This window comes from Electrona antarctica (genome assembly GCF_951216825.1).
Source record: "Electrona antarctica genome assembly, chromosome: 1".
NCBI classification, from domain to species: Eukaryota; Metazoa; Chordata; class Actinopteri; order Myctophiformes; family Myctophidae; genus Electrona; species Electrona antarctica.
The window spans coordinates 18,683,387-18,702,752 of NC_136806.1; the positions used below are offsets into that span (position 1 = coordinate 18,683,387).

The following is a 19,366-nucleotide window of genomic DNA, read 5'->3' on the forward strand; positions in this document are numbered from 1 at the left end:
GAGATTGTTCTGAGCTTGCAAAATGGGAAGATAAGAGGAGGATGGGTCATTTCTTTAATGGGTGGATTTTCTTATAGATAAATTGACAGACAGACAGACAAGGCAGACAGACAGACAGACAGACAGACAGACAGACAGACAGACAGACAGACAGACAGACAGACAGACAGACAGACAGACAGACAGACAGACCTTGTTCCTTGTACTCACTAGAAAAGAGGATAGTGCACCTTAACTACAGTCTTGCATGTATTTGTGGGCTTGTGTTAGAGAGAGCACGTGCGTGTGTGCGCGCAACCGTGCGTGCGTGAGTGAGTGCTTGTTTTTCTAGGTGTGTGTCAGTATGTTAACTTGTGTTGTGAACATTATGGCCCTTCAATAATACAACATAAATGTTAGTGCTACATCACTGACCTCTGGAAGCAGACGCACCTTCATTTGAATACATATAACATTCACAAGTTGTATTATTATTATTTATTTCATATTTTGTGTGGTTAATGATGGCACGTGCGCTTTAGTAAGCTGAGTCAGAGTGCAATAAGACTGTATGCAGCTGCCTGTGCATATCATAATGTACTTCTGTTGAGGTCCGAAAATGAATTAATGTGATTTGAATTGGTGAGGGGAAAAAACAGGTCTGACCACAGATAACGAGTCTCCAGCCACACACAGTCTTTAAACATCTGCGTTGTGAGGTTATTGGCATTCAGCCGCACGCGTCCACATCGCTCATATTGATCCTCCTGCATGGTCCTTACGCGGCTATTAAGAAATTACACTCTCTTGCCTCAGTGCTAAAGATGATTAATATAAAAATTAACAAACAATAGAGTCATAATAAGGCGTGCTGATCTGCATACCAATGGCCTGTAACGTGCTGTTCAGTTGACACTTTTGCTATCTGTACACAACTACACAACTGTGTCTTGTCTTGGCTATATGTGTATGATGTGAAACCATGTCCTCTGTGCGTTATGGATATCATAGCAAATACACTAACACACCCTTCTCCTCCTCTGTGTTATGCCCCAATAACATTTCCCCTTTTTCTTTTCACCTCTTTCCTTATTGCGTCCAATCACTTTTATTCAATTCCCTCCACCTTCTGCTCCACCTTACCCTTGGTGAACTCTGTAAGTATTCCCCCACCTATCGCTGTCTCACTGCTATATGTTTCTGTCTGTCTGTCTTTCTGTCTGTCCATAACCGTAGTGTGTGTATGTATGTGCTATGTACAGTACATGCATGTACGTTACGTACATGCATGCATGAAGCCACATTTGTCATGGTGTATCCATAATCAAAATGTATACGTCAGCCAATCTATGGCTGTGAAAACTCTTTCAGGAAGTTAAGTACGGAAGTCTCAATCGGTCGCCGCGGGTTCTGTCGCGCGTGTGCGAGCGCGGCGCACCTGTGCGTGCATGTGTGTGCGTGTGCATGTTGTGCGTGCGTGTAGAGGCTTATTGTGCAGTCAGCAATGAGAACGTCGTTCATCAGTGTCATCATGCGTCATGTTTATAGGAATTCAATGGACCTTGGATTGGGTTCGTTGTGTCTAATGACTAACAGGGTGAAGAGCGATGTATCACTCTGCATGTCACTGTCATCGACTGTGCTCCAGCTCAAAGTGGCCTCTCTCATGCCACTCATAAAACTACCCAGTCAGTTTGGCCTGGTCTTTAACGTGTAGTAGTTACCGTACACTTACTTTAACAGAATTGATTTTGTCCGACGACTCCGGCGGTGAGGAAAATAACCGTATATTGTGGTTGTTCTTTCCGGGCCGTATTGCCTTTTACGATGGCCATTAACGTCCTTTATCCCCTCAGCATAGTACAGTTCACTGCGCGCGCGCAGATCACAGAAAACGGCAGTTCAGATGGTTCTGTCGATTGTGTGAAGGTTGATGTTGACCCTTTCTCGTAATCTTGCCTCCCGTCTCTCCCCAGACTGTCGTGTGGATCAAGCCACAAAAAGCAGGACCAGCGAGGACATCCAGAGATCTTCCAGATTGTCCACCTACTCTCCTGAGCCATATGCCCAGTCAGAGACTGACTACTACTGCAGCTCACCCAAAGGTACCTCCCGTGGCTTCTTCCACACTTCTCAAAAACACAGAACCCACAGTCACAATCTCACCCAAAATGGGTACATACAGTAGTATACACTGTCTGAAACTGAAAGAAATATTCTTTAGGTAAAAACATTTAATTAATACATTTTTATTTTAGTAATTTCATCAAGAAATAAAATAAAATCTTAAGAAATTCTCTCTCTCTCTCCCAACACCCCCCCCCCTCTCTCTAACTTCCATCCCAGTTTACCGCGTGCCGAGAAGAAGGTTCTCCACGGGAGGAGATGAAGAGAGTTGGAGCCACAGCCTTCAAAGAGTACGAGGCTCATTATTTCACCATCTTTAAACCACTCTGCTTCTTCAGACCTGTGGATGATGTGCTCATGTCATTTCATTTTGTTTTCCTGCATGATTTCCAGCAGTATTTTGTGTTTCTCTCTGTGCTGCGTTAATGTGCATACAGTACGTTGGTTAGACATATACTAACAGTCCGACAGGCATTAGTCCGACAAGACCGTGGCTCCCGTCACACGTGGCTGGTTACAACTAACCCGTCGCCGGTTACAACTCGCCCGTGGCTCCCGACATGCAGTGGCACGTTAAAACTAAACCGTGCCAGGTTAAAACTAACCCGTGGCTCCCGACATGTGTGGCTCCTGACATGCGTGGCAGGTTAAAACTAACCCGTGGCAGGTTAAACCCGTGGCTTCCTGTGAGGTTAGGTTAGGGTGTCGGACTAATGCCTGTCGGACTGTCTGTTAGTATACATCGGACCAAACACATGCACCCTAATTTTCGCTTGTTGCACATTAATTCAATGTATTTGTTTTAACCGATGTCACTTTCACCTCCCCCATCCCTCACTTTCTCTCTCTCTCTCTCTCTCTCTCTCTCTCTCTCTCTGTCTCTCTCTATCTCTCAGATCGGGAGTGGCATCGGCAGGATGATCCTAAAGGAGGAGATGAAAGCCAGATCTGGTTCCTATGACAACGACCCCTGGGGCAGCGCGAGGAATTCTCGCAGCGGGAGCAAGGAAACTCTCAACACGACGGGCTACAACAACACTGTCAACGGATGTAAGGATTCACCACTCTCTGTCTCTCTCTGTCTGTCTGTCTGTCTGTCTGTCTGTCTGTCTGTCTGTCTGTCTGTCTGTCTGTCTGTCTGTCTGTCTGTCTCTGTCTCTGTCTCTGTCTCTGTCTCTGTCTCTATCTCTGTCTCTGTCTCTGTCTCTTTCTCTTTCTCTTTCTCTTTCTCTCTCTCTCTCTCTCTTTCTCTCTCTCTTTCTCTCTCTCTTTGTCTCTCTCTCATGCATGTGCTATATCTCTCTATCTACAGTCTATTATCGGTTAGTTTCTGTGTTTATCTATCCATGTACATCTGTGTGCCGTGTGCAATTGCATGCGTGGTTCGCCATGTACACGCCGGCGGTGTGTCTATTCCCCCTCGGTTGTGTGCGTGTGTGTGCGTGCGTGCGTGCATGCGTGCGTGCGTGCGTGCGTGCGTGCGTGCGTGCGTGCATGCGTGCGTATTATTATACCAGTATAGTATGTGTGCCACAAGGCTTATTTTTTACGAGTCTCAATATCTGCTGTCAGTCACTAGTCAGATGGTCAGGGGGAGGGGCAGTGGGCGGGGTGTTAGTGGGAGGGGTCAGCAGGTCAAGGCTGCTGAAGGCATCAGGCATTGAAAGCTTCATAAGGCCTCATTCATACTTGGTTGGCCATCGTGGCGCACACTCACACTGTAGTGTTTTCGTCGACTATGACGGGTTTTTTTTCTTCGCTGACTACCTATTTTCACTGACGAAAACGAAATAAAAGCGAAATGAAAACTAAGCTATGACGACTAAAACTAATACTAAATATATTGACAATTTTGTCAACAAATGAAAACTCGACTAAAATATCAGGGAGGGACTACTAGGGTAGAAGAGATCCCGTAGGACTAAAAGACAAGACATTTGATGTTTTGGCACAAAGGTGTTGCATTAAGCCTCTAGTCTAATGGGTGTGTTTTGGGGCGTTGCGTTAATTAAACCACCCGTAGTGTCTTCACACAACAAACTTTAAATCAGGCTTACAACAGCTGTCACAAGATGCTGTGACGAGACGGGAGCAGATGTGGTCCTGATCATAATCCACTTTAAACTGTTGGAGCAGCTGGAAGCAGCTGAGCCCCTCACAACAACCAGGTGTGCAGACGGAGCCAGACGTGAAGAATGCAGGTCTGAGACACACAGGGCCCTATTTCGATGATCTATGCCGCAGCGGTCCCCAAACGTTTTTGGCCGTGCACCCCCTGTTACCTCCGAGCTGACGTACCCCCCCCAACGCTCGGTCTCGATGTATTTGGACAAAAAATTAACATTTTTTAATATGATTATGGCAAAATAATCGCAGAATGTCACTGCACTGAGAGACACGCAGCTGCTGTATACTCCCGCAGCGGCTCTATGCATCTCCTTACAACAGTGGTTTACCGGGTTTTGCCCTTTGTGTTAAATAACACCATAAAACCGCCATTACCCTTTTCATGTCACACACCCCCTATAGAGAGCGTGCGTGCACCACAAGGGGTGCACGAACCACAGTTTGGGAACCCCTGATCTATGGTGCAGGATATAAAACTCTGGCCGCAAATTGCTGCGAGTGGGCGGGGGGGGGGGGGGTTGTCCACGCTAAATTGTGCAAGTTAGACAGACAGACCCTTAAGCCTCTCAATTAGTCATGGGCCGTTACGTTAATTTAATGAAACCATTCAGACTGTCTTCTCCCATTCCCTTAAAGAGAACGCTATTGGCACATTGCTTGATATTAAGATGATTGATTGACCATTTCTGATGTGGAAAAGTGAGGTCCATCTAGTGTTTGAATTGAGACACATCCTTGTTGTTCTTTATTTAAAACCACGCAATTAAAGCATGACTAAGACGTTTGAGTGCAAAAACAATGCATGTTTCTCGTTAGGAAACCCTCATGTCATTGTGTATTATTGTCATGTTGGCATTGGATGGAATTTGGTTGCCTCATCATGTGCACACATTGTGAACCACTATAGAGCATCTTAATCCCAGTAATGCACTGTGCAAATAATGAGGATATATCTGTGCTGTGCTGTCACTGCCATGGTTAAGTCTAAAACAGGGCTGGACTGAGACAAAGATTCGGCCCGGACATTTTCGCGGAATTTGGCACCACAACCAGCGCGCAGATAGGCCTACTCTACTGACCTTTTGGGTCGAGGCCCATACAAATACTTGAAATACAAGCCCTTAACATCACCACATTTACAGTACAACATAAATGATACACAACCAACGGACAACTAATTTAACATTTGGCCCAGACCGGCCCACCAGAGGGTCGGCCCACCAGAGGGTCGGCCCACCGGAGGGTCGGCCCACCGGAGGGTCGGCCCACCAGAGGGTCGGCCCACCAGAGGGTCGGCCCACCAGAGGGTCGGCCCACCGGGCATATGCCTGGTACGTCCTGTGGCCAGTCCACCCCTGGTCTAAAAACTGCACAGCGCAAACTCTGTGTGCAAGATAGCAGTGCACCCATATAGCGCCAGACCACACCTTATTTTATTTACCACCTTGGGCCCACAATGTTAAAGCAAAAGTCGTCTTTCTCCTCTCCTCTCCTCTCCTCTCCTCTCCTCTCCTCTCCTCTCCTCTCCTCTCCTCTCCTCTCCTCTCCTCTCCTCTCCTCTCCTCTCCTCTCCTCTCCTCTCCTCTCCTCTAGGGCTCCATTTCCGTCACCGCTAAACGAATAGTTCAACTAGCCAATCTACATTGACACATTGTGAGCTTGTAGACTGGCCATTTTAACAGTTCTACTGCGTACTACGCGTTACCCGCATTATAATCAAATATTCTACGCTGCCGGGATTGTTTTATTACCTTTAGATCATACGCTGAAGTATCTGGGCTTTTGATCGTCGAAAATCCGCTGAAGATAGCTTGCGCCGTGTGTTTACATTCCATCGCACCAATCGCCATCTTGCTACGGTACATGGAGGGGGGTGTGAGGCTGTTGTAGTCAGACAAAACCCCTGTTCACTTGCATTGGATATAATATAATTTTTAATTATTAAAATTTGGCGATTTAGACACATAAAACAAATAGCAGGAATGTCGTATTAAGCAGGGCTTATCGTTTGATCAATCAATTTAAGGCCCTGAAAGTGTTTATTCAAAAATGTTTTGCAAAATAGTGAAAAAAAAGGCAAAGAAGTTTAGGGATAAGGGGTTTAGCGGTGACGAAAATGGAGTCCCTACTCTCCTCTCCTCTATACCATAAAGCAGCTGGTGCCATACTGCTTGTGCCTCATGATGTCACTCACCCCCCCCCCCCCCCCCCCCCGCCTGTTCTCACAGCTGGCAACCCACAGCCTAGGTTATTTATGAATAGTAACACCTCATTAAAGATGGGAACAAAACTGTATTGTGTGTGTGTGTGTGTGTGTGTGTGTGTGTGTGTGGCGTGGCTTGGCATAGGCGCCAGCAGGAGGGTTTCTAGAGATACAATGTCCCCCCACAATTACCATTGTGTGCGCAAATGGTAAATGGTGCATTTATATAGCGCCCTTTATCCAAGGCGCAGTACATAGATTGTGCATCACATTCACCCATTCACATACACCGATGACAGAGGAAACCAAGCAAGGCACCAACCTGCACATCGGGAGCAATTAGGAGTTCAGTGTCTTGCTCAAGGAAGGACACTTCAACGCTAACTCTGGGGGAGCCCGGATTCGAACTGGTAACCTTGCGGTTCCCGTCCGGCCACTCTACCCATGAGCCACCGCCACCCCTGTGTACTGCCTGATCTCACAGAGTGTTCTGTTGCTGCACTGAAGCCGTGATCAACTGACGGCCAGACAGGCTGGATATAGCCTAATATGTACATACATACATCTTTCATCAGATGCCCTCTGGGCTCGGGCTGCAAGAAGCCTACAGGATATTTGCAGAATTGATGTATGTGTACTGTACTGTATGTCTGGCACGCCCTCAGAGCCCTGTGTCACATGCACAGAAAGCAGTTTTTGCCGTAATTCCTGGGACCTGATCAACTTTGCAAAATGCGGAGAGGGAAACGTAATTACTAATGGCGTGAACTAGGGATGTCCCGATCACGTTTTTCACTTATGCCATATCGCAATAGTACAATATCTAAAATCACAGACAATATCCAGTCTAATATCCACATATATGATATGATATAATATTGATACTAGGGATCATGTTTTTTTTGTTGCTCCTGATCCGATTCCAATCATTTGAACATGACGTGATCGGCCCAGATTACCCCGGTTTAGGGACTCTGACGCAAGATAGGGCCCTGCAGTAAGCTATACACAGAGGGCAATTCATCTACTTGTACTTTCTGTGAACTCTGTGGTGGAGACAATATGCTATTTGACAAAATTCTATTTTGGGTGCAAACGCCAGGGGGAGTCAGCGGCCACCGCCTGTGAATGACGCCCCTGCTGCTGTCCAATAACACAGGTGCATTATGGGAATTGTGCCCAAATTGTTGCTGAGACAAGGGACATACAGTACTGTAAGTGGGTAAAGAGAGTAGACTTACAGTAAGTGTAAACTAGAATTTCCCCAGTGGTGGAAAAAATGTTTTACTTAAAGGTGTAGTGAAATGATTTTTTTTTCACACTTTTAGACCATATCCGTGGTCATCATATGGGCATACCTAACAATGGATGCCAAAAAAATGGGCAAATTCTCATTTTTATGTGTATTTATATCAAAAGTATATAAAAAATATATTTGTATTACTTCCTGAAAACGAAAACGTGCTGCGTGATGACGTGTCGAGGCCCACATCGATAAAAGCCAATAAAAATGAAGCTCACCCGTTTAATTCCCCATATGTGCGCATCCATGCAGCACAGCTGCTATTGATTACAGAAATCCTCCGTTTTTATTCCCAGTCAAGATCCAGACAGTGTATTACTCGGTTTCAACTTAATCATCACGCTAAAATATGTATCTGAAAACATTATAGGGTAGAAATAAGCCACATATCAAAATAAAATGTCCACCATTTCCGTTGTATCAATACTGCAATGTAGAAATACTCCATTACAAGAAAAGTCCAGAATAAAAAAATGACTTAAGTAATTCAAGTTTTCAAATGTTTAAACAACTTTTGAAAAAGTGATTAATCTATGTTTTGTAATAATAATTAAAATCTACAAAGTAACTAGTAGCTAAAGTTTTCAAATAAATGTAGTGGAGTCTTCAGAGATGAACCAAAACTTTGTGACATCACCGTCTGGCCACGCCCACTATTAATGCCCCCCACGGCATTTTCCATTCCGGGCCGTGTGGGGTATGAGTGCGTGCGTGCGTGCGTGCGTGCATGCGTGCGTGCGTGCGTGCGTGCGTGCAGGCGTGCAGGCGTGCGTGCGTGCGTGTATGGGTGCGTGCGTGCATGGGTGGGTATGGGTGTGGGACTGTGGGTGTGTGGGACTGTGGGTGTGTGGGTGCGTGCGTGCAGGCGTTCATGTGTTCCTCGCCCCTCTCATCTTGTCTTCCTCTGCCTCATTGCCTCTTTGATGTTGGGCTCCTCCCAGGGCATGATGGGTACCCAGTACCCAGACTGCTTCTCTTCTTCCATCTGGTTTAACTAGTTAAATGCTGCTCAGATCCCAGGATTGCCCAGTTCTACAAAATGATTGCATACCTGTAGATATGATACCATACCATGCAGATCAGAATTTATAGTTACTACTCCAATTATGTTGTGTACAGCATGCATGTAAAGTGTTGGGGGTTGAGAAAAATAGCTATATTGGAAAAAGTACTTCTCACATGTCTTAAGCACGGTATAAAAGTTAAAATGACAACCTGCAATGATGTGGTCTATGGAGGATGGGAAGATACACACTTTGTGTCGCAATTGATCTGAAAAGAGAATTATTGGCCAAAAACAGCTGATCTGCAACTGCACAATGCGTCGCATAGCGACACTGAGCTTATAAATCCACTGCGGGCATAACACCTCATCTTCGGGTGTATACCATACCGGTATGCAACAACGTGTTGCCATGGAGGTTTTAGGTTCAGCAGTGCTTTGTTTTATCTCTTGCTCACACAAAAGTGAACAACTAAACTGTTGAACGAACGGATCTGGTTGAAAGATCTGTTCATGCACAAGTGGTGAGCTCAGAAGAATTAGCCTATACTAGGCTACTTCTTATTTATGTGGAATTTAAGCAAGAGCTTAAACTGGGGGGGGGGGGGGGGGGGGGTTATCTGTTCCAAAAGTATGTGTACAGTACAGACTAGGCTTCAGTATTTGTCTTCATTCCCAAGGTCATTGGTTGGTGTAAACTGGACTGGATACCTAAAAGGGGACTGCCCAAGTCCCGTTAGTCTGACCTACGTGGCTGGTTAAGACTGGGGTTAGGATTAGCTACCTACGTGGGTGGTTAAGACTGGGGTTAGGATTAGCGACCTACGTGGGTGGTTAAGACTGGGGTTAGGATTAGCGACCTACGTGGCTGGTTAAGACTGAGGCGTAGCCGGTTAAGACTGGGGTTAGGATTAGCGACCTACGTGGCTGGTTAAGACTGAGGTTAGGATTAGCGACCTACGTGGCTGGTTAAGACTGAGGTTAGGATTAGCGACCTACGTGGCCGGTTAAGACTGAGGTTAGGATTAGCGACCTACGTGGACGGTTAAAACTGAGGTTAGGATTAGCGACCTACGTGGCTGGTTAAGACTGAGGCGTAGCCGGTTAAGACTGGGGTTAGGATTAGCGACCTACGTGGCTGGTTAAGACTGAGGTTAGGATTAGCGAGCTACGTGGCCGGTTAAGACTGAGGTTAGGATTAGCGACCTACGTGGACGGTTAAAACTGAGGTTAGGATTAGCGACCTACGTGGCTGGTTAAGACTGAGGTTAGGATTAGCGACCTACGTGGCTGGTTAAGACTGGGGTTAGGATTAGCGACCTACATTGCTGGTTAAGACTGAGGTTAGGATTAGCGACCTACGTGGCTGGTTAAGACTGAGGCGTAGCCGGTTAAAACTGGGGTTAGGATTAGCGACCTACGTGGCTGGTTAAGACTGAGGTTAGGATTAGCGACCTACGTGGCCGGTTAAGACTGAGGTTAGGATTAGCGACCTACGTGGCTGGTTAAGACTGAGGTTAGGATTAGCGACCTACGTGGCCGGTTAAGACTGAGGTTAGGATTAGCTACCTACGTGGCTGGTTAAGACTGAGGCGTAGCCGGTTAAGACTGGGGTTAGGATTAGCGACCTACGTGGGTGGTTAAGACTGGGGTTAGGATTAGCGACCTACGTGGCTGGTTAAGACTGAGGCGTAGCCGGTTAAGACTGGGGTTAGGATTAGCGACCTACGTGGCTGGTTAAGACTGAGGTTAGGATTAGCGACCTACGTGGCTGGTTAAGACTGAGGTTAGGATTAGCGACCTACGTGGCCGGTTAAGACTGAGGTTAGGATTAGCGACCTACGTGGACGGTTAAAACTGAGGTTAGGATTAGCGACCTACGTGGCTGGTTAAGACTGAGGCGTAGCCGGTTAAGACTGGGGTTAGGATTAGCGACCTACGTGGCTGGTTAAGACTGAGGTTAGGATTAGCGAGCTACGTGGCCGGTTAAGACTGAGGTTAGGATTAGCGACCTACGTGGACGGTTAAAACTGAGGTTAGGATTAGCGACCTACGTGGCTGGTTAAGACTGAGGTTAGGATTAGCGACCTACGTGGCTGGTTAAGACTGGGGTTAGGATTAGCGACCTACATTGCTGGTTAAGACTGAGGTTAGGATTAGCGACCTACGTGGCTGGTTAAGACTGAGGCGTAGCCGGTTAAAACTGGGGTTAGGATTAGCGACCTACGTGGCTGGTTAAGACTGAGGTTAGGATTAGCGACCTACGTGGCCGGTTAAGACTGAGGTTAGGATTAGCGACCTACGTGGACGGTTAAGACTGAGGTTAGGATTAGCGACCTACGTGGCCGGTTAAGACTGAGGTTAGGATTAGGGTTTGGGATAGTGTCAGTAATCAGAGTAACGGGAGGTCGGAACATGACATGTTACCCTGGATAAAAACCTTTGTACTTTGAACCAACGGGCATCACACTTGAATGTAAGAATGTATGCATAATGTATTTGGCTATAGAGGAAGGTATAATTTACACCGCCCATCTATGTTTAAATGTATTTCGATTCAACGAGCCAAAAGTAATGTTTTTGTTACAAAAAGATCCAACAACAGTTACTTGTAAATGTGGTGCCTTTGTAGAAGAATGCCCTCCCTTTGTTTAAGTGACATTTGTTGTACTTTAGCCATATGTTGCGTGCCATCATTGTGTTCTATTTTTATGTTCATCATACCATGTGATTATGGTCTTGAGGCGCATGCATAAATAAATGAAAGAAAACTTGCAGTTTAACTCAAAGCAGCGGGGAAGCGGTTCTGTTCAGTTCAGTTCTGTTCAGTTTAACTCAAAGCAGAGGGGAAGCGGTTCTGTTCAGTTCAGTTCTGTTCAGTTTAACTCAAAGCAGCGGGGAAGCGGTTCTGTTCAGTTCAGTTCTGTTCAGTTTAACTCAAAGCAGAGGGGAAGCGGTTCTGTTCAGTTCAGTTCTGTTCAGTTTAACTCAAAGCAGAGGGGAAGCGGTTCTGTTCAGTTCAGTTCTGTTCAGTTTAACTCAAAGCAGAGGGGAAGCGGTTCTGTTCAGTTCTGTTCAGTTTAACTCAAAGCAACGGGGAAGCGGTTCTGTTCAGTTCTGTTCAGTTTAACTCAAAGCAACGGGGAAGCGGTTCTGTTCAGTTCTGTTCAGTTTAACTCAAAGCAACGGGGAAGCGGTTCTGTTCAGTTCTGTTCAGTTTAACTCAAAGCAGAGGGGAAGCGGTTCTGTTCAGTTCTGTTCAGTTTAACTCAAAGCAGAGGGGAAGCGGTTCTGTTCAGTTCTGTTCAGTTTAACTCAAAGCAGAGGGGAAGCGGTTCTGTTCAGTTCTGTTCAGTTTAACTCAAAGCAGAGGGGAAGCGGTTCTGTTCAGTTCTGTTCAGTTTAACTCAAAGCAGAGGGGAAGCGGTTCTGTTCAGTTCTGTTCAGTTTAACTCAAAGCAGAGGGGAAGCGGTTCTGTTCAGTTCAGTTCAGTTTAACTCAAAGCAGAGGGGAAGCGGTTCTGTTCAGTTCAGTTCAGTTTAACTCAAAGCAGAGGGGAAGTGGTTCTGTTCAGTTCTGTTCAGTTTAACTCAAAGCAGAGGGGAAGCGGTTCTGTGAAACGCAGTCTATACTGTAACCGTGCTTCCTTTGTGTTCACAGCTCCTCGGTACAGTTCTGAAAGTGGTAAGTTTTATATTATTTCATCATGTATGTAAGTAATTCATAAATACTTTTGACAGTGTTGCTGGTGGATTGGGAGGAGGGGGGTGTCCGTACTAAGAAGAGTAAATGTTGTACATATCAAACCCCTGACCACGATTCAATATAACAAAACCAATAATGAAATGTTGTTGATTTCCCCCATGGGACAGAAACATGTGTTGCTGTTATTGGATCTTGGTTTGGAATTGAAAGCTAAGCTTTGTTGTGACACTAAATAGGTTTACTGGATTCAAAATAGGCTACAAACTCGCCTAATGGTAGGCTATACCCCTGTGGTCACTTCTTGGTCAGAATACCAGGATTCTACTGGCTAGCTGCTAGCACCCTCTTCTGGCCATGAACAGTATTTCATTCTGAATTGCAAAAAAAGAAAAAAAAAAAAAAGAGGGAAAAAATAAACAAACATTAGGAAGTTTTGATAAAATAAGCTCACCAAGATGCTGATGTGTTTCCTGCTAAAAGAAGATGATTGACCCTGTTTTTATTTGTATTTTTCTAGACTTTGTGTGTAAGACGGCCTCCTTACCTGGGTACGGACGTAACGGCATCCAGAGGGTGAGAGACAGCTGGGACTGCTGGGATATTTTTAGCATACAAGCTAATGAACCTCATAGAACATCGAGTTTGAATTTACTCTCTAATTGGCCCCAGTTTCATCAGATTCCATGTCTAGGCTTGTTTTGTATATTTACCCATTAAGACCTAAAGACCCGATTCTATTAATGTCTTCTAAATCATGAAAGTTTACTGAAAACCCTACTGTATGTTTCTATATCAGTGGTTCTCAAATGTCAAGGAGCCCAACAATTATATATAATGGGTCACCGACCCCATCTGAAAATGTGTTGTTCCAGGGATCTCCCATTTGAGTTAAAAATGTTCACTGTGAAAGAATATATAATTCAAAGATTTGGCAATTTTCAGGATTTTTCAAACATACGGTAGCTGATCTACAAGCTCGTAGAGCTATGAGCTTGTAGATCTGCTATGTTTCACAACAGCTAAAGTTTAAAATAATGGTTCAAGCACCCATTAAGAACATCTTATGATATTTAGCAGACTAAAACTTTACTAGACTAACACTAAAACATTCCAGGTGTCTAAAATGTGACTAAAACTAAAATCAACGATTGCTGCCAAAAACAACACTGGTGTCTCTGTCTGTGTCTGTGTCCCTCATGGCCTGTCTCTGTCTGTCTCTGTGTCCCTCATGGCCTGTCTCTGTCTGTCTCTGTGTCCCTCATGGCCTGTCTGTGTCTGTGTCCCTCATGGCCTGTCTCTGTCTGTCTCTGTGTCCCTCATGGCCTGTCTGTGTCCCTCATGGCCTGTCTCTGTCTGTCTCTGTGTCCCTCATGGCCTGTCTCTGTCTGTCTCTGTGTCCCTCATGGCCTGTCTCTGTCTGTGTCCCTCATGGCCTGTCTCTGTCTGTGTCCCTCATGGCCTGTCTCTGTCTCTGTCTGTGTCCCTCATGGCCTGTCTCTGTCTGTGTCCCTCATGGCCTGTCTCTGTCTGTGTCTCTGTCCCTCATGGCCTGTCTCTGTCTGTGTCTGTGTCCCTCATGGCCTGTCTCTGTCTGTGTCTCTGTCCCTCATGGCCTGTCTCTGTCTGTGTCTCTGTCCCTCATGGCCTGTCTCTGTCTGTCTCTGTGTCCCTCATGGCCTGTCTCTGTCTGTCTCTGTGTCCCTCATGGCCTGTCTCTGTCTGTCTCTGTGTCCCTCATGGCCTGTCTCTGTCTGTTTCCCTGTGTCCCTCATGGCCTGTCTGTGTCTGTGTCTGTTTCCCTGTGTCCCTCATGGCCTGTCTCTGTCTGTGTCTGTTTCCCTGCCTGTGTCCCTCATGGCCTGTCTCTGTCTGTGTCTGTGTCTGTTTCCCTGCAGCCTCAGAGTGCAGATTGCTACCAGTACCCGTATGACAGTGGCAGTGAGCTGAACTGGGGAAGCAGAGGTACTTGTCATTTTAAAAGCCCTAAAACAATAGCAAAGTATTGCTTCTTTTTAAATGTTTTTTTTTGTGGCTTTTGCCTTTATTTTACATTTTTTATGGAGGGACAGACAGTAGGTTGACAGGAAATGGGGAGAGAGATGGGGGGAAGACATGCAGTAAAGGCCGTCGGGATCGGGAGTCGAACCCGCGGCACACTGCCAGACTGGATTACCAGCCAAGGTGCCTGGACCACTGAGCCATGGCCCAGGCCAAAGTATTGCTTCTTAACCCTAGAACACTAAACTTAACTTTTGTCAAACCATCACTAAACCTGGGTATATTTTACCCAATGTAATAATATATTGAGCGACTGTGGAGCGACTGTGGCTCAGGAGGTAGAGCAGGTCGTCCAATGATCCATGGGTTGGCGGTTCAAATCCCGGCTCCTCCTGTCTACATGTCGAAGTGTCCTTGGGCAAGACACTGAACCCCAAATTGCTCCCGATGTGCTGGTTGGTACCTTGCATGGCTTCTGCCGCAATCGGTGTGTGAATGGGTGAATGTAATGCACATGTATAGCGCCTTGGATAAAGGCGCTATATAAATGTACCATTTACCATTTACCATTTCTCATCAAAATATATTGAAGTACAGCAATACATGGTAACTCGAGGTACTCTTCTTTAATAGCATTATGAAGGTTCTGAAAGACCCACCGACCTCTGGTATCAGCTGCAACATTATGAAATTTACAAAAATGTAATTGTCTGGATTTAGTGTTCTAGGGTTAATACATTTTTTTATAAATAACTTTTGTGTACCGTACAATCTGGCAGTGTGTGGGTAATTTATTTTATTTTTGATGTTGTTCACCGTTTTATCTACGCACCAGCTTTTAATCTAGATCTACAAGCCCTCAATGCGTCTCAATGTGATGCGAATGGCTGTTTTTGTACCATGGCTACCACAACTAAGTATGAAAGGGGTCCAACGTTTTCCACATTGTAATGATACTTACTCTCTCTCTCTCTCTCTCTCTCCCCCCCCCCAGCGGAATACACGGTAAGAGACAAAAAAATATATTATTTGTAAAGATGTGTTACTGTTAACTTTGTGTGCAATTAACTTTTGTGCAGCTGCCTGCCACCTTTAATCATCTTTACTTGCAGATTTACCCATATGAGGCGCTCATTGTCACCACTAGAGGGCGGAATAGACTGCCCAAAGACGCAGACAGAGCCAGACTGGAGGTCAGTTGTTCAGCATTGTGGATAAAAACATTTTATTATCTATTTTTATTTTAAACGTGAAAATGTGGCGCAAATCTTTGAATATATATTCTTTCACAGCGAAGGTTTTTAACTCAAATCTTCGCTTCTGGTCCCTGGAACAACATATTTCCAGATGGGGGTCCGCGGCCAATTAAATAACATTTTTGGTGTCCTTGACATGAAATAGTTTGAGAACCACTGATATAGAAGAAAAGAAAATTCTCAGAAAACTGTCTGATTTAGAAGCCATTTTCGGCCTCAGGTCTACAATGGGTTAAATGAGTGGATACGTGCTTTATTGTACTTATCTGTCATAAAATATAGAGATAGGTACTTTATTTTGTCACACAGCCAAGGCCGGTGGAATTCAGTTTTGGTACATGTTGTAGACAAAGGCACTGGTTCTTCTTCCTCGTGTCCGGCCATCGTCTATATCACGTCTTTCCAGTGGGTAACTTGGTGCAGGCGAGTGCAGCGGCATTTGGCTCGGCCAGGTCATCTCCGGTGCATTGTGGAGCGTACCTACATCTCATGATGTGTTCCATGGTGTGTGGTCCACCACACACACACATGCATCAGATGTTAGTGTCTATTTCTTCATGGATGCCTTGCAGCATCCTTCCCTGACCCGCAGAAGGTTCAGTGTGACGCCTCTCACAGAAAATAGTATATACCGGTATGTACGAAATTGCAATTCCGTAGATAAGCGACTAAAAGACCCAAAAGTCCATTTATACTAGTGTTTGACGGAGGTGTGGCTTTCACAAACACGGAAGTGCAATTTCACCGTGGCTAGTTCGGGCTGGGTGAGTTCGGGTTTTATATTATTTACTATTCTGTGCCTATCGGATTGCAACTCGGACAGGGCTGAGTCGGCTTCGCAACGCTCAGCACGGCTACTCGCTCGGCTAGTGCCTCGTTCGGCGGTGCTTCACGGGCCTCTAGTTCGGTAGAGACGGTGCCCCTCCTTCATTGTCTATGGGGAGGTATTTCAGTGTCATTTGTACGGACTTTTGGGTCTTTTAGTCAAAATTGCAATTTCATACATAAATACTATTTTCTGTGCGATCGGGTTGGGCTGCCCAGGCTGTTCCACTGGTTGTGCCACTCTGGAGTTCTGGCAACAGATGGTGTGGTCTCCAGTTTTGCAGTGGCATCCAGGAAGCTACTCCGTGTTACATTTAGGTGTGGTAAACGCAATAATGCCAGCACTCACGGAAGTGACCTTCAGATATAGGAGGACACTTCCGTGACTGCTGGCATTTTGTTGCTTTTGGTAAACGCAATAATGCCAGCACTCACGGAAGTGACCTTCAGATATTGGAGGACACTTCCGTGACTGCTGGCATTTTGTTGCTTTTGTTTAATTCGTCTGAACCATGGCGTGAACCTGGAAAATAGGTGTAGCAATACTCAAACAGTGACAATACTGTTGTCTACTCTCAATGATTTCTTGCCACATCTAAATCTAACACATGCATTGCAGTTTTTCACGATTGTTAACACACCAAAATCGACACACACAACAATTTGCACAACCTTCACTTCATGTACCTAATCACTCAACACAATTTGCACTATGACCAAACATTTTGGGGGCCCTTGATGTGAAAATGTTTGAGAAACTGATCTGCTCTACAACGATAATAATTTGACCGTGCCAAGTGGACAGACATGAATGGACTAAACACTGTCATTTGCCTGTCCGTTTGTGTCTTCCAGCGTCACCTGTCTCCAGAGGACTTTGTCCGGGTGTTCGGGATGACTGTGGAGGACTTCGACCGGCTGGCACTGTGGAAAAGGAACGAGATGAAGAAACAGGCTCGACTCTTTTAACCGTGCGTGCAGAGGAGATGTTTTTTTGGAAAAGACTGCCATAACTTGAGCGAACGCAAGACGCAACTAACCCGTGGAAAAGAGAGAGAGCGAGAGAGAGAGAGAGAGAGAGAGAGAAAATGAATTCCACATAGTTTCACTGCCATGGCTGACAACCTGTTCAAGTTCTCCTCACACCCTGAACCAAATCCTGCTACACCTCAGCTGAACGTCTGACACACACACACACACACACACACACACACACACACACACACACACACACAATGGATATCGTACCCGCCTCCATCCAGTAGTAGAGGACACCGCTGGCTGGACTCAGGTGTGAGCAATAGACGGTAATGCCGAGGTTTGACAGGCGAAGTGTGTGTATAATGCTTTTATTAGGGATGGAGGAGGAGGTAGGCCCTCTAGTGGTGGCCCTCTGTAACCACAGCAGTACTAATCCACAGCAGAATCCTGAGTTTTAAAACCACCTCCAATTTTATTTGACATTTTGCTAAATTCTTCTTCTCAAAAAAACAGCTAAAATAGCAGATCTACTAGCTCGCACTGCATTGCCTGCGGCACATTGTTCGCTTGTAGGTCAGTTATTTTTCACCATAGGGCATAGCAGTCGGCGTGGTTTTCTCGTTCCACTGAAAAATCGGCCATGCAACTTTCTCATAGATTTACAAAAATATTTATATCAATTATTTTAAGCCTAGAATCAAGCAATCCAGAAACCTGGTGATTCATGACCATAAAACCTTTAATTCTGTGAAGAAAAATAATAATAATTATTATATGATATAATATTTCTTTTTAATAAAGTATATTTATTGGTTTTAACAAAATTAAAGACAATAAACACACAAACACAACAAGAACATAACAAACAAGAAAAGAAAAACCGCTCAGGCACAACACTATTGTAAATGATTATGGAAATAATTGAATAATACATATATATTAAGAAAAGACAACACATGCACACACGCACATGTTAAATCAATTGGGACACCAAAAATAACAGAGTTCCGATACAATGTCATACCAATAGTTCTGAAGCTTCACACCGGACCACAGCCAGTGAATGGAATTACCAATCTCTGTCTTGCAGAGCAAAATGGGGACGAGTTATACTCCATAATATTCTGAACTGGATGAATTTAGTTCGGTTACAAACGGGAATCTCTTTTGCGTAGGCCCACATTTCCGCCCAGTCCACATCATCAATAGAAACACCTAAGTCAAAGGAGATGATCAAGGTCTGGCCATCAAACAGATCTCCAAGTTTGGTAAGGAGAGATGTGTTACGCACCTGGCCTAGGGGGTGCCAAGGTACACAACAAAAAACAGGGGAGACGCAGTTTACCAAAGAAATAGAATTTATTTATTAACCAAAAATAAGTAATCAAACAATAAATCATGAATAAACAGATGAAGTGTGGAGATCAGTAGTCAGTGGTGTAGTGCGTGTATGCATGAGTGAAATGTATGTGTGTGCGTGTTGTATGTATTAACAGAAATGTTGAAAAGTGTGCATGGTGGAAAAGGGGCAGGAGGCAAATGAAAAGAACAGAACTGGGGAAGGACTGGGGAAGCAGGCCCAGACTCATGATGACCCAGGCTGATCATCATGAGTAGCTCTGCTCCCCAATCCTATTGGACAGAGAACATACAAATGATTAGGAGAGCAAGACACATTATACACCTAACCAGATAACCCAAGAATATATATAACACACAATATAGGGAACCGTCACAGATGTTACTTTAGCACAGCCTTCAAGTACGGACAGACCTCCAGGCTTTGACTGAACATAGCGTGATGGGGTTAGAACATAATTTTTTTAATAGACATTTAACACATTTTTTTTGATTTTTG

The 19,366-nt window shown here is 45.1% G+C and overlaps 1 protein-coding gene across 1 annotated transcript in view; it reads left to right on the top strand.

Moving 5' to 3' along the window:
- ablim3 (actin binding LIM protein family, member 3) overlaps positions 1-19,118 on the top strand; it is a 102,368-nt gene extending 83,250 nt beyond the window's left edge. Inside the window, exons 14-22 of the mRNA XM_079503457.1 lie at positions 1,956-2,084; positions 2,326-2,396; positions 3,003-3,156; positions 12,404-12,427; positions 12,966-13,021; positions 14,344-14,410; positions 15,441-15,451; positions 15,559-15,639; positions 17,383-19,118. Coding sequence (XP_079359583.1) covers positions 1,956-2,084; positions 2,326-2,396; positions 3,003-3,156; positions 12,404-12,427; positions 12,966-13,021; positions 14,344-14,410; positions 15,441-15,451; positions 15,559-15,639; positions 17,383-17,496 — 707 coding nt within the window. The 3' untranslated portion in view covers positions 17,497-19,118. The remainder of the gene's footprint in view (positions 1-1,955; positions 2,085-2,325; positions 2,397-3,002; positions 3,157-12,403; positions 12,428-12,965; positions 13,022-14,343; positions 14,411-15,440; positions 15,452-15,558; positions 15,640-17,382) is intronic.
- Positions 19,119-19,366: the final 248 nt, after the last annotated feature.